The 14,035-nt window shown below is 39.3% G+C and overlaps 1 protein-coding gene across 1 annotated transcript in view; it reads left to right on the top strand.

The window, feature by feature from the left end:
• The window catches only part of EGF (epidermal growth factor), a 139,922-nt gene extending 131,945 nt beyond the window's left edge, over nucleotides 1-7,977 (top strand). The window contains exons 22-23 of the mRNA XM_036764438.1: nucleotides 4,223-4,328; nucleotides 7,790-7,977. Of these exons, the coding sequence (XP_036620333.1) occupies nucleotides 4,223-4,328; nucleotides 7,790-7,977 (294 nt within the window). The remainder of the gene's footprint in view (nucleotides 1-4,222; nucleotides 4,329-7,789) is intronic.
• The last annotated feature ends 6,058 nt before the right edge of the window (nucleotides 7,978-14,035 follow it).

Here is a 14,035-nt window from a genome sequence, read left to right as displayed (position 1 = left end):
AAAAGCATTTGATTTTGACTACTTCTTCCCCCTATCTGCCTTCCCTTCTATCGTCCCCCCTTTCTTATCCCCTTCACCCTACTTTCATGTGGGGTAAGATACCCAATTGAGTGTGTATATTATTCCCTCCTCAAGTCAATCTGATGAGAGCAAGATTCACTCATTCCCCCTCACCTGCCCCCACTTTCCTTCCTACAGAACTGCTTTTTCCTGCCACTTTTGTGGGAGATAATTTACCCCATTCTATCTCTCCCTTTCTCCCTCTCTCAATATATTCCTCTCTCATCCCTTAATTTGATTTTATTTTTTTAGATATCATCCCTTCATATTCAACTCATCCTTTGTCCTCTGTCTATGTATATTCCATTCAACTACCCCAATACTGAGAAAGGTCTCATGAATTACACACATCATCTTTCCATGTAGGAATGTAAGCAAAACAGTTCCACTTTAGTAAGTCCCTTATGATTTCTCTTTCTTGTTTACCTTTTCATGCTTCTCTTGATTCTTGTGTTTGAAAGTCAAATTTTCTATTCAGCTCTGGTCTTTTCACTGAGAAAGCTTGAAAGTCTTCTATTTTATTGAAAGTCCATATTGTACCTTGGAGCATGATACTCAGTTTTGCTGGGTAGGTGATTCTTGGTTTTAATCCTAACTCCTTTGACCTCTGGAATATCATATTCCAAGCCCTTCGATCCCTTAATGTTGAAGCTGTTAAATCTTATGTTATCCTGATTGTGTTTCCACAATACTCAAATTGTTTCTTTCTGGCTGCTTGCAGTATTTTCTGCTTGATCTGGAAGCTCTGGAATTTGGTGACAATATTCCTAAGAGTTTTCTTTTTGGGATCTTTTTCAGGAGGTGATCTGTGGATTCTTTCAATTTCTATTTTACTCTCTGGCTTTAGAATATCAGGGCAGTTCTCCTTGATAATTTCTTGAAAGATGATATCTAGGCTCTTTTTTTGATCATGGCTTTCAGGTAGTCCAACAATTTTTAAATTATCTCTCCTGGATCTATTTTCCAGGTCAGTGGTTTTTCCAGTGAGATATTTCACATTGTCTTCCATTTTTTCATTCCTTTGGTACTGTTTTGTAATATCTTGATTTCTCATGAAGTCACTAGCTTCCACGTGCTCCAACCTAAATTTTAAGGTGGTATTTTCTTCAGTGGTCTTTTGGACCTCCTTTTCCATTTGGGTAATTCTGCCTTTCAAGGTATTCTTCTCCTCATTGGCTTTTTGGAGCTCTTTTGCCATTTGGGTTAGTCTATTTTTAAGGTGTTATTTTTTTCAGTATTTTTTGGGGTCTCCTTTAGCCAGTCATTGACTTGTTTTTCATGATTTTCTTGCATCACTCTCATTTCTCTTCCCAATTCTTCCTCTACTTCTCTTATTTGCTTTTTCAAATCCTTTTTGAGCTCTTCCATGGCCTGAGACCAATTCATATTTTTCCTGGAGGCTTTTGATGTAGGCTCTTTGAATTTGTTGACTTCTTCTGGCTGTATGTTTTGGTCCTCTTTGTCACCAGAGAAAGATTCCAAAGTCTGAGTCTGAATCTGAGTCTATTTTTGCTGCCTGTTCATGTTCCCAGTCAACTACTTGACCCTTCAGCTTTTTGTTGGGGTATGACTACTTGTAGAGTAAAGAGTACTTTGTCCCAAGCTTAATGGGCTGTGCTGCTGTTTTCGGAGCTACTTCTACACAGCAAACTCTGCCACACCAGTGCTCCTCCTCCTCCTCCCCCAAGAACCGCCAACCCGAACCCAGATCCAAGTAGACTCTGCACTCCTGCTGTGGTCCGCCACTTAATTCCTCCCACAGGGTGGGCCTGGGGCTGGAAGCAACCACAGCTGGAGCTCTGGAAGCAGCCCTAGAGCTGCACAACTTCCGCACCCCCTCCTTTAACTCTAGCAGTTTTTCCACTAACCTTCTCTGTTGTCTTTGGCATTTGTGGTTTGAGAAGTCTGGTAACTGCCACAACTCAATGATTCAGGGCCCTACCACCTGTTCTGCCCAGCTCCGGATCTGGTTGATCCTGGCATGGCCCATGCTGGGCTCTGCTCAGCTCCGCTCCCAGCTCCGTGGAATAGACCCTTCCCAATGACCATCCAGGCTTTCCTGGAGTCCTGCTTCTCTCTGCTGTTTTGTGGGTTCTGCAGCTCTAGAATTTGTTCAGAGCCATTTTTACAGGTATTTGGAGGGACCTGGGGGAGAGCTTAAGCAAGTCCTTGCTTTCTAGCCACCATCTTGGCTGTGCCCCCCTCAACAGGCACTTGTTAAGCACCTGCTATCTACCAGGCATCATTCTAGGTCTTGATGATTGGGAGACCCCTACTCAGTCTTCTTATACTTTACATCTGTCCATACACTCTATCATGTAGCCGTACTAGTCAATTCATTCCTGGTACATGAAATTTCCATCGTGGTGCCTCTGCACTAACTAATTAACTGTTCCTTATGCCTTCATCCTCACCTTTAACCTTTTAGAATCCCCAGCTTCCTTTAAGACTCAGTGCAAATGTTTCTATCTTCAGGAGACCTTTCCAGGTCCATCTGCTGCTAGTGCCATCCACTCTGAAGTTACCTTTCATTTACCATGCTTTGTATACATATCTATTTACATACATGAAGTCACCCCCATTAGAATGTAAGCTCTTTGAGGGCAGGGACTGTTTTTGCCTTTCTTTTTATCCTTAATGCTTAGCACATCACCTGTCACATGGCATGTGTTTAATGAATGCTTATTGATTGATGGGGAATTCCCAGTGGAGAAATTCCCTTTACTACCGTTACCGTCCAGAAACTTACCAACTTGGAGAGTTGACTGGAGCATGAGAAGTTAGTTAAGTGATGAACTGAGAGTCACATAAGTAGTATGCTTTCAGAAGTGTTACTTGATCCTAGGTCTTCCTGACTCCAAAGCAAGGTCTCTATCCACTATGCCACCCTGTCTTTCTATACCTTTTATGTAATTCCCAAATTTTCAGTAGTCGTTCTCTGTGTCCCCTTTTCTATTCTCTCATCTCTGGTCAAAGGTAGGGACTCCCTTTTGCCATTTTATGTTTTTGTTTCCTCCTTTAAGTTCTTCTGCCATTTTTTTTTTATGGAGAAGGAACACACCATTCTGTCTGACAACCTGGAGAGTAGAAATGCACTCCTCCAGGACTTTCACTTTCCTCTAGGATGGAGACAAAGGTATTTTTTGTATGAATGTTGGTGTTGTATGGTACTGGATGAAACAAACAAACATAGCATATTCTCCAGGTTGCAGAAAAATTCTCCTTGTCCTCTATACTCATTTTAACCAAGTGTCATAGTCCTGTGTCTTCTTTTGGGCAGCTTTCCTGGCTAACATTGTTAGCTTAGTACAACTCAAGCACACTGCTTATTTGTGAGATGTGAGTCAAAACGTGAATGTAATGAGATTAAGCCAAGTAGTTGATGTTGCCACTGACCTCCAGATAATTTCCTGTACTTTCCCCATGTGCTTGGTTCTCTGGCCTCCTTTGGGAGGGAAGCTTAACTTATTTATCCGATAGAAGCAAAAACCAACCCAAACAAAAGACATAAGGGCACGAGATGAAATCCAATTAATTAATGAGCTTGAACCACTTCGGTTCCTCTTGCTGCTGATCTCGAGGACCTTCTCTCTACTTTCCTGGGCATTAGACTCCCTGACCCCATTTGGAGAGTTAGGCTTAATTTATTCAGCCAAGACACAAGGACATAAGAAAAAAATCCAATTATCTAATGAGATGCATACCTTATTTTACTTTGCTACAGCTCTCTAGGACCTTTCCTCTATTTCCCTGGATGCTAAGCTTTCATCATCTAATTTGGATGTAAAGCCACTAAGCAGAATCTTTATTTAATTCTCTACCTTCCTGTATAATAGATAATAAATCCTATTTGAGTAATGCAAGAATGATGTAATGAGTAATACTTTTTTTTTCCTAATTAAAGAATTTCATTGTTTTCTGGGGTTCTTTTTAAAAAGTCATCAGCTACTAGGACCCTTCTATTTTAGTATAGATTTGGTTGTTTTACTAGACACAGTAGAACAAGAGTGTCTGTCTTCTGTCTGTCTTCTTTAGCCAACAAGGTATATTTGAAGGGTGGGTGGGATGGTCCTTCTTTTCTTTGAAGAGTGATTGGCTTACTGTGAAAGAATTGAAAAAAAAAATGTAACTATTTACTTTCTATACTTTTCATTCTCTACAGGTTTTGGGTGTAAAGGAGCAGCCAGACTGCAGGGTTGGGAGTCATCCAGTGTCTTCCACAGACTGTCAGACCACAAATGGTGGCCAGCTTTCTCCCCCTGAACCTGGTGATTAAGGCTTTCTTTCTTTTTAAGAGATAGTTTGAGAGTTTATATCTAACCATAGCAGCATTCACCTTGTTAAACAGTACCATCACCACACTAGGGTTGTGTTTGAATTGTATTGTGATAATTCAGGAAAGAGAATATGGGTTTGATTCAGTGCTTATCTTCTATCACCACCCATTCTCTACCCAAGAAGGACACTCCCTTTACAGAAAAGATACTTCTGATAGCAGAGCTATAGGACAAAACCAGGTGAAAAATCCCTTGCTTTCACTCTGGCTTGATTCTGGGACCATCTGTTGGGCTGTAGACGGTGCCTGGGATAGTGCTGCGGAAATAGATGAGAGAGAATCATAAGCCATTTAGGAGGTTTGTCCTGCTCTCTGGTTATCCCCATTGTGGAAGACTCCTGAAAGGCTGGGTAAGTTTAAGGGGTTGGGTCTTCTTATAGACACCTACTGGCTGTGAGACTCTGGGCAAGTTACTGCATATCTTAGTACCATGTGCAGCTATTGAAGACTATAAGGAGCAAAAAGGTGCCAATATGCAATGGTAGAGGGAGTTTTTTCACCTCCTTCTTTTCCATGCCAATGCAATTATAATTCTAGTCCCTATCCTTAGAGAACGGAAATTAACCAGTTGCCTGATTGGATCTGGAAATTACTCTAATTACTTAGGTTTCCTTACAGCCAACCAGACACCAGCCTTGCCTTCCCTATCCCTCACCACCTCCTCTACTTCCCCAAGGCTGCTCCAGGACTCACTTGCATCAGATGTTGGTGGGGACTGGATGTCCTTAGATCTAAGGACTTTTCATACTCCTTTAAAAATGTTTATGATTATTAATTAAACTAAATTATTTTTATTAATAATTATATCTCATTAATTATTATTAATTAAACTAAATTTTAAAATTGTTTTTATTATTAATTAAACTAAATATTACATTAATAATGGGTCCCTGACATCAAGTGTTATACATATGCCGTATAACTCTGGGGATGTTATTCAACACTATCTAATATCACCGTTGTAAGAGAGTTGAGAAAAGAAAACAAACAAATACGTTTAAGCCAAGAAAAATGTTCCCTCTCAATGAAATGTGACACATGCCTTGGACCCACCTCAATTTATTAGCATTTTGCCTTCACAACCGTGCTGACTCCCTACTAGTACTCCTCATCTCCCTAGGCAAAGAAAACAGAAACATCTGGCTCTAGCACGCTCATGCTGAAACCCCCTGGAAATATATATTTGATGAACCTTAATTGAATTAAATGGCAATCTGTTTCCTGAGTTCCATAAGCTGTAGCCATTTAGACACTACACTTTTAACAATCAGAAATGCTACTCTGTATTTTAATAACATGTTATTGCTGTTGCTGGAATCTTAACTTGCTGATCATAAAATTCAATACTTTGCAAGAAGGGCTGTTGTTAAATAATGATACTGCTCTTTCTTCATGAGCGTATTTCTCTGAGGAGTAGAAGGCATAGTGAGGATTCAAATAAACCTTCAAATGTATTTTCTAGAGGTGGCTACTATTACCACTGTTTCTGAGCATAATTGGACCAAACTTGGTTTTTTCCTGATCTTGTGCCAACTCTATAGCAGAAGAGAAATTAATTTTCCCAATAATGATTTGGAGAAACAAGGATTAGACTAGGGTCTTTTTATAGCTTTCAATCACAAAATAAGGGCAGCTAGGTGGTGGGGTGGATAGTGTGCTGAACGTGGAGTCAGGAAGACTCACTTTCCTGAGTTCAAATCTGACCTCAGACACTTCCTAGCTGTGTGACCCTGGGCAAGTCATTTAACTCTGTTTCCTTCAGTTTCCTCATCTGTCAAACGAGCTGGAGGAGAAGATAGCAAACCACTCTAGTATCTTTGCCAGGAATATCCTAAATGGGGTCACAAAGAGTCAGATAAAACTGGAATGACTGAATAAGAAGAATCACAAACTAGCATATTCAGTAGCTAATTTGACCAAAGTAATGGATTCTAACCCCAATCGGGCCAGACTATCTGTCTCACAAATATTTATATTTTGCTATTATGACAAGAGGAGGGGGTGAATGTCTGAGTGTAAAATCCATCACAATTAGGAGGAAAAATAGGAAAAAGAACTGAAACTCAGAGCATTTTGGTGACTGGCCCAAGTTTGCAGTTAGGAAATAGCAGAAACTCAGGTATTCAGATTCTTATGGTGACTGAAGTAGAGAGCCTGGGAAATGAAACTTACTGGACAAATCTTGATTGTTTTAGCTATGAAAAACTAGCATAATCACTCCTCCATTCTCTCCGTAATCAGACCAGGTTTGGTCAGATTCTTCTACAAAATAGTGTTAATTATAGCTACCCCTAGAAAGGACAATGTAAAGTTTATTTGAGACCTTCCTTTGGGTCCTTTGTCGTCTGAAAGAGTAAATACTCACCTTTTGTTACAGAATGGTATGATTCCTAGATATTTGGCTAAGCTGCACTGGTCCTCTTATAAAACATTTACCATGAAATGGAATTCTTGGAATAATTTCCCTTGTGAGCCTTAGTTTATTTAGCTTTGGGAATTCATGGATGCTGTTAGAATGACTTCTGAACTTTTTTCCCCTTATCTTGTATCATTTCCCTGAGACTGGGATTTTTACCCTGGGGTCCAAACTTGTTTTTAAAAATATATTGATAACTGTATTTCAAAATACTTGGTCTCCTTTAACAATTTCTAAAAATTCCTTTTGAACTTAAATACAAAAAGACAAAAAAATTTCTATGTACACAACACAATACAAAAACAGGATTCAATATGAGACCACAAATCTTTCTTTCAAACTATTTACTTCTTTTTGAAAACTATGTAATAAGTACTACACATCTTTCTCAAAACTACCCTGCTTCTCTGTGCTTCCTTCTGAGTTTTCTTTTGTTATTTGCTGTGCACTTTTTTTCTTCCTCCCTCCCCACCCTGCACTATTAAATACAGATATGTATATATGCATAAAACTATACTATGCATACTTCTATTTATCAGTTTTTTCTCTGGAGGTGAATAGCATCTTCCTTCATAGGACTTTTGCAGTTGATTTGAGTATTTATAATACTCAAACTAACTTAGTCTTTCATAATTGTTCTTTGAACAATATTGCTTTTACTGTATACAGTGTTCTCTTGGTTCTGCTCTTTTCACTCTTCATTATTTCATGCAAGTCTTTCTATGTATTTCTAAAAATCAACCACCTCATCATTTCTTATAGCACAGTAGTATTCCATCATTTGGTCTCCTTTGTAATTAGAAGTATTTTGCTTTATGCATTTAAAAGCATTCTGAAAAGGGATGCATAGATTCATCAGATTGCCAAAGGGTTCATGATACACAAAAAAGGTGAGGAACTCCTACCCTAAAGGCTTTTTAATTGGGGGTATTGGATTATCTGAATAATGATGCTTCTTATGCATTTTTTGCCCAAAGGATCTATGTGTCTGGCATCTGGGAACAGAGAAATGCAGAACTTAGAAGAGATGGGGAAAGATCAAGGCTACCAGCCCCAGCTATCTGGAGATGAAGAACTTGGTCCTCAGGAAATAGAGGGAAGTCCTCCTCAGCTTCCTTCGGGTGGTGGCCCTTTGCAGGGAACCTCGTTCCCTTGTTCCAGCTAACTATCTACAACATCTGGACCAAAGGACCCAGGACATGCTGTGCCAAGTGCCCTTGACTCAGTAAGGAACTGGACTTGGAACCAAGAAAAAGAAAGCTAACATTGCCAATGTAGAAAATGAAGGGCTTGGACTCTGTGGTCTCTAAGGTCCTTTCTAGCTTCCAGTCTCATGAGCCTGGAATTCTAACAATAGAAGAAACATTTCCTATTGGAAAGTAAAGGAGAAAAAAAGAGCAGGGTTCCACCTATGCTGCTACCCCCAAAAGTCCCACTGTCACTAGACTGAGCTGCAGCCATTTCATTCTTTTCAGTTTAAAGCAATCTCACCAATTGTTCCACTTGCAGATCAGAAGACACTGGAGAATCACTAAGGGATTCATTAGGAACAAACCCAAGAAAGGATCTACTTCTGTAACCTCAGCTTAAATTGTGGATGTACCAGCCTATTTTTCCCATATCACTAGAAGTGGAAATGGATCGATTCCGTCATGGGTGTCAACACAGTTTGTTACAGTGTTACCAGAATGTTACCTTTTTCCAGCCGGCTTAATGCTGTGAAGTGGCTTAGTTATTCCAGTGACTGTTGGGAGATGCTGGGGATACTTAATTTATTTTTGGCATGGGGCATTGCTGGTATTTTTGTACAGTGGATTTGGGAGCATATGGTGAAGAATATGATACTTAGAATCTAAGGTGGGCTATCTCTTCAGATAAGGGGATTTGCGTTGTTTGTAATTATAATTTTAAAATTATGTTGATTAATAGTTTTAATTTCTGAATCAGACTATGGGTCTGCCTCATTTGACCAAGAATTTTCATTGCTTTCCCTTTTTTACTGGCTCCCCCAACCAGTTCTAAGAAAAGAAAAAAGATGAGTCCTCCTTTGATGACTTTTCACAAAATCTTTTGCTTGTTTTTCAGTGTGTATAATACAGAATTATAAATAAGAACAAAATTTATTTTTATGATGGAGAATAATCAATGACTTTTAATTATTTAACATGTAAATAAATCAATCACAAGATTAAAAAATCTCTATTGTACATAAGGGTGTTAGGTATTCAATCAGATCCCAGAAGTTATTGGAGTTGAACTAATATCAATTGCTAAGGCTGATGTTAAAGAGGAGGCAAGATCTCTAAAATAATTGAAAACTAGATGGATTTATAAAAGAGCATATTTAATTAAATTCATATTATACAACCAAAGGATGGTTATCACTGATAATAGAGGCAGGCTCAATCTACTCGGTATCATTTAGGGCATGGGGGCAATTATAAAGTTTGTATATTAACCAGTCTCATTGCTTTTCCCTTCTGCTCTCTGAGCTTTGGTCACATCACTCATTAGCATGTATGAACCAAGATGATGAAATGAGATAGAACTAACATCATTTAGTTCCATTACTTTCTACTAGCTCTGGCAGGAGGATTGGTGAGGGAGGGAGATAAGGTGAGAATTGTGGATTGTGTGTGTATAGCAGTTATTTATGCTGTTCCTGCCATCTTGCCCTAAACAACAGTTGATATTTGAGAAAGAAGGTGGTGTCACTATTATAGTTATAAGTGGAGAATTCATTTCACAACCTAGTGTGCTTGGGTGCTGAAATCTCTAGTGAGTGAAATCACATTAGCAAAATAATTATTCTTATGAAAAAATTAAAGAAGGAGAAGTATGTATTTATATATGCATATATACATACATATTAAAAGTTATGTATGTGTGTGTATACATGTATATACATATATGTGTGTGTATATGTATATATACATATATATTTCTCTTCCTCCAAACTTGAGTCTCTTGTGAGCCTTAAAAAAGCTTAGGTGACTTTTTTTGGTGTTACTAGCTCTCCTTTTTGGATTTCAACAATGAACAGTGCCATTATATCACAGAAGCACCTCTTCTATTGTCCCTGGACAAAATTGGTCTAGAATATTCTAGATAGCTAGAGAATGAATACTTCCTATAAGCATGATTTATAGGTATCAAAAACTGAGAGAATTTTATATTTTATTTAAAACAAATCTATGACATAATTAGTCAGATTCAAAGACAATGTGGTCATTCATGGGCTGATGCTTTTCAGCTAGTGTTCCACCCAGCACAGTTATAGTTAAATTTCAACCTCAGTTCTCAGTTACAATTTCATTTTTTCTAAGTATTCTTTTCCTTTAAAGTTTCTTATTGCTGCTGAATCAATTTACATTTTTCCAGGCTGTGTCTCTTTTATTTTCTGAATCTCAAGGTCTCGTTGGATTTATGACTGATTGTAACCCTTATCATCTATAATTAAAATAAATGGTCTACTTTCCCTTCTCGTGTCATTGATAAAGATGCTAAATAAGACTGGGCACACTGCTATCTCTTGATATCACATGGTTTCAGTTGCATTTATTAATTTTTATTTCTGGCTTATTTCCTTTTCATGTTGCATGACTGATTATTGCAAAATATGAGAAAGCATGATATAAATGCCAAATAATAAATAATGCTATGAGGAAGTCTTGGTGTCCAAATTCATCTGCCTGGCTTTAACAAGAAAGAATTCCGTGTTGTTGTTACAGTTATTTTCATTGTCATGACATTAGCAATACTAATACCTCAATGGCAAAACTTTTACATCCTTTAAACATGGCAACTTACCTTTTGAAGCACACAAGTTCTTAATTTGTATTTGTCTGTCTTCCAAACTCACTCACCTGATATCTGGAAATAATAAACACAACAGAGAGAGAAACATAATGGCTGCATGTGCACATGGTGGCTGGGTGGGGAAAGTGTGATTTCCTGGTTGGGTCGTGGAAACAGGGCAACCAATCCAAGAAAATACGAGCACCACTTTTAGACCTATGCAATACTGTAGACATTTAAAATAGAGATTTCTGAAAACAATGTTAAAGCTCTGACATTCTCTGTCTTGTGATAGTTTCCATTTTCTCCCATGAATATTCAGCTAAATAAATATAAAGCCCATTTTGGTCCATCAAGTGCTATTAGAATACTATTAAGTGGCACCAGAAGTTCTTTGAACCTGAAAGTAATTTTCTCACTTATAGAGATGAGGCTCAACAAGTCAAAACACTACCAGTTGAACTGAGTATCATCCACTTTGGCATTCTCATAAAGGAAAAAAAAATCACAAAATAAATACAGTTAAATGGAAGGATGGCTCACATTTTCTTCAAGGAGATGGGTAAAAGAGTTGGCAGAGTTAGGGATGCTTGCTCAAAGGTAACAAGAAATATCAGTTCATAGACCATTTGGTTAATTCAATTTCCAGTGCTATATTGAGAGAGCAGCAGCTGATAAAGGTCCATAAGGAGATTCTTAGATGCGTACCAAATCAAGTGGGACTTGAACTCACCTGTAACTCCAGGTGAACTTTGCTAATTATGAAAATCCCTCTAAGATTCCTATAAACATTTGCATATAGAGTGCCACTCCACAACATGCTATAATTTAAGAAAGTTTTGCTGCATGTAACGCAACCAAAAACATAAACCTTCACTTGGGAGATCCTGCCTCCCAGTAAAAGAAATATGTGTAGGTGTTAGAGATCTATAAAACTTTCACTTAAAAAAAGGGCAGCTGGTTGGTGCAGTGAGTAGAGCACTGGCCTTGGAATCAGGAGGACCTGAGTTCAAATCCGGCCTCATACACTTGACACACCTTGGGCAAGTCACTTAACCCCAATTGCCCTGCCTTCCCCCCTCAACAACAACAAGGGAAAAAAACCAAAAAAAAATACCTTTCACTTGTGTGGCAGTATTCCTGATATATTCCTGAATGTGTTGTGCCAAAAAAAGCGAGCGAGACCCGGATATAAATTTAGATGTGGATTTATTGAAGCGTGCAACTCTTCAGAGTAATTGCTCAAATCGAACAGCAACGAGTAAGGGAAGAGAAAGAGTATTTAAAGGGAAAGAACACAATTAGATTTCCGTGGAGATGGGGACACAAATAGTGCAACAAGCTGAGGCAGGATCATTTCCGTGGAGAAGGGAACACAAACAGTGGGGTCCGTGGAGATGGGAGTACAAACAGCGGGGTGAGCTGGGGCAAGATGGAGAAACTGGAGGGGGAGGGCAGGGCATAACCAAAGGACCCTAACTCATGTAAGATAAGAAATTTTACCAAGGCCACATAGATCTAGGTTCTGTTATGCCAAGGGACCATCCCATAAGCAAGTAAGTAATCTATAAACAAGCATTTGTTAAGGGTCTCTATAAGCACTGATGCTAGGTTCTGGGAATACAGAGGCAAGAGGGCCCGTAGTCCCTTCCCTCAAGCAACCTACATCCTAATGGAAGAGATAACATCCATCTGTATAGATATAAATAAAGCATAGATACCAGGCAAGCTCTATGAGGCAAGGCGCTAGCCTCTAGAGGAATGTGTGAAAAGCCTCACACCAGCAGGTAAGGGGATAGGGAAAGACTTCATGTAGAAGGGAGTACTTGAGCTAAGCCTTGAAAACTAACAAATCCAAGAGACAGAAGTAAGGAACAAATACATCCCATATAGGAGATAGCTAATGTCTTGAAGGTCCAGAGATAGGAAGTAAGGTCATTACCTCTCAAAGGGCCAAAGCAAAATTTATAGTGGACATTGAGAAGCAGGGACCAGAGACTGCATCCTTAAGAGAGTATACATAATAGAAATGGACAATTAAAGGTGCTCCTATTTTTGTGGCTGTGTGGCCATCCATCAGCATGCAACTACATGGGCTGAGGAGACATGGCTCCTTGGGTAATGAACTGAGATGTATTAGTGGTGATGGGGGCAAAGTCAGCCATGTTTCACCTCTACTAGGACAAGGGGTGAATAATGGTGGAATCTGGCCTCTTGACTTCTCCATCATGGTCCAAGAACTTCATCATCCTGTGAGGTCAGTTCAGCCCTAGAACTCATACCTCCTCACTACCCTTTGCCCCTGGGGAGAACAGGGAGCTCTTCTCCAAACCTTCATTGAAGGAGGTCACCTAGGCCAGCCATCTCTTCATTTTTCACCAACTTGCACTCCTCTGAACTTCATCATGGCGGGTACCTTCTCTATGGCTTCTAGTTTTCAATGTCCTTTTATGTGTTGTCTTCCCCATTAGAGTGTTAGCTCCTTGAGGGCAGGGATTGTTTCTTTTTCTTATTTGTACCCCCAGCACTTTAACATAGTTCCTGGCACATAGTAGACTCTTAAATGCTTATTGATTGACTAACTTAAGTATGTATGAGGTGTTATTTCCACACTATGGGGAGAAGGGGTTTTTATATTCAACAGATCTCTGTAATGTTAATGGGATGTAAAATCTTCCCTGCCCATCAATAGGCCTCATGTGGAGCCCATTAAGGGAAGCTTGCTTAAGGGAGGCTTGCTTGTAGGAAAGCTTACATATCTTTTGATAATTTCTAATTAGGCACTGAATCACAAGAGTTGTGATGCCTTCTATCTCTGAGAAGTGCACATATACTCTGAGTTAGTATTTTGCTTTGGGGGCTCCCTTATGAGAAGGATCTTGTGATTTCCCTGGTTGAGACTCTGAGTAGCCATATGTTCAGAGCTCCCTGACTGCTCAGATGTAAAGGCTCTCTCGATCCAGGGATGTATGTAAAGCGTATAGCAATATTGCTTTGATTCAGGCAGTCAGAGCCCTGTCTATTGGTCTTTATGTCTCTGCTTGTATTTTCTCTGCATTTTCTGTTTCTATTTTCTCTGAAGTTCAGGGTGCTGACTTTTCCCCTAAACTAGTGAATGTAATTAAAAAAAGATTGTTGACCCCTTAAACAGCTATCTTCCCTAGTAAAGCAGATCTAAGAACCTAGACTAGCAGCCATCCTGGGTATGCCAGTGTGGTTGGTGTTACAATCTCTGAGGCAGGAGGGATTGGTCACCCCCTTCACAGAGCTAGAATTTTAACCAGGCTCCTGCTCATTGCCCAGAGCACTCTCACTACCTGAAAACAAGTGCTTATGATGAGCACAAGCAAGGGGCCCGCTATGAAGAGACCTGTAACTTTTACATCAACATCCTGTTGCAGAAGATGAAGAAGTAGAGAAACATA

This window comes from Trichosurus vulpecula, chromosome 6 (assembly GCF_011100635.1).
Source record: "Trichosurus vulpecula isolate mTriVul1 chromosome 6, mTriVul1.pri, whole genome shotgun sequence".
Classification (NCBI taxonomy): domain Eukaryota; kingdom Metazoa; phylum Chordata; class Mammalia; order Diprotodontia; family Phalangeridae; genus Trichosurus; species Trichosurus vulpecula.
Note: the sequence above shows the minus strand (reverse complement) of the source record. Positions and strands in the feature narration are given on the sequence as shown.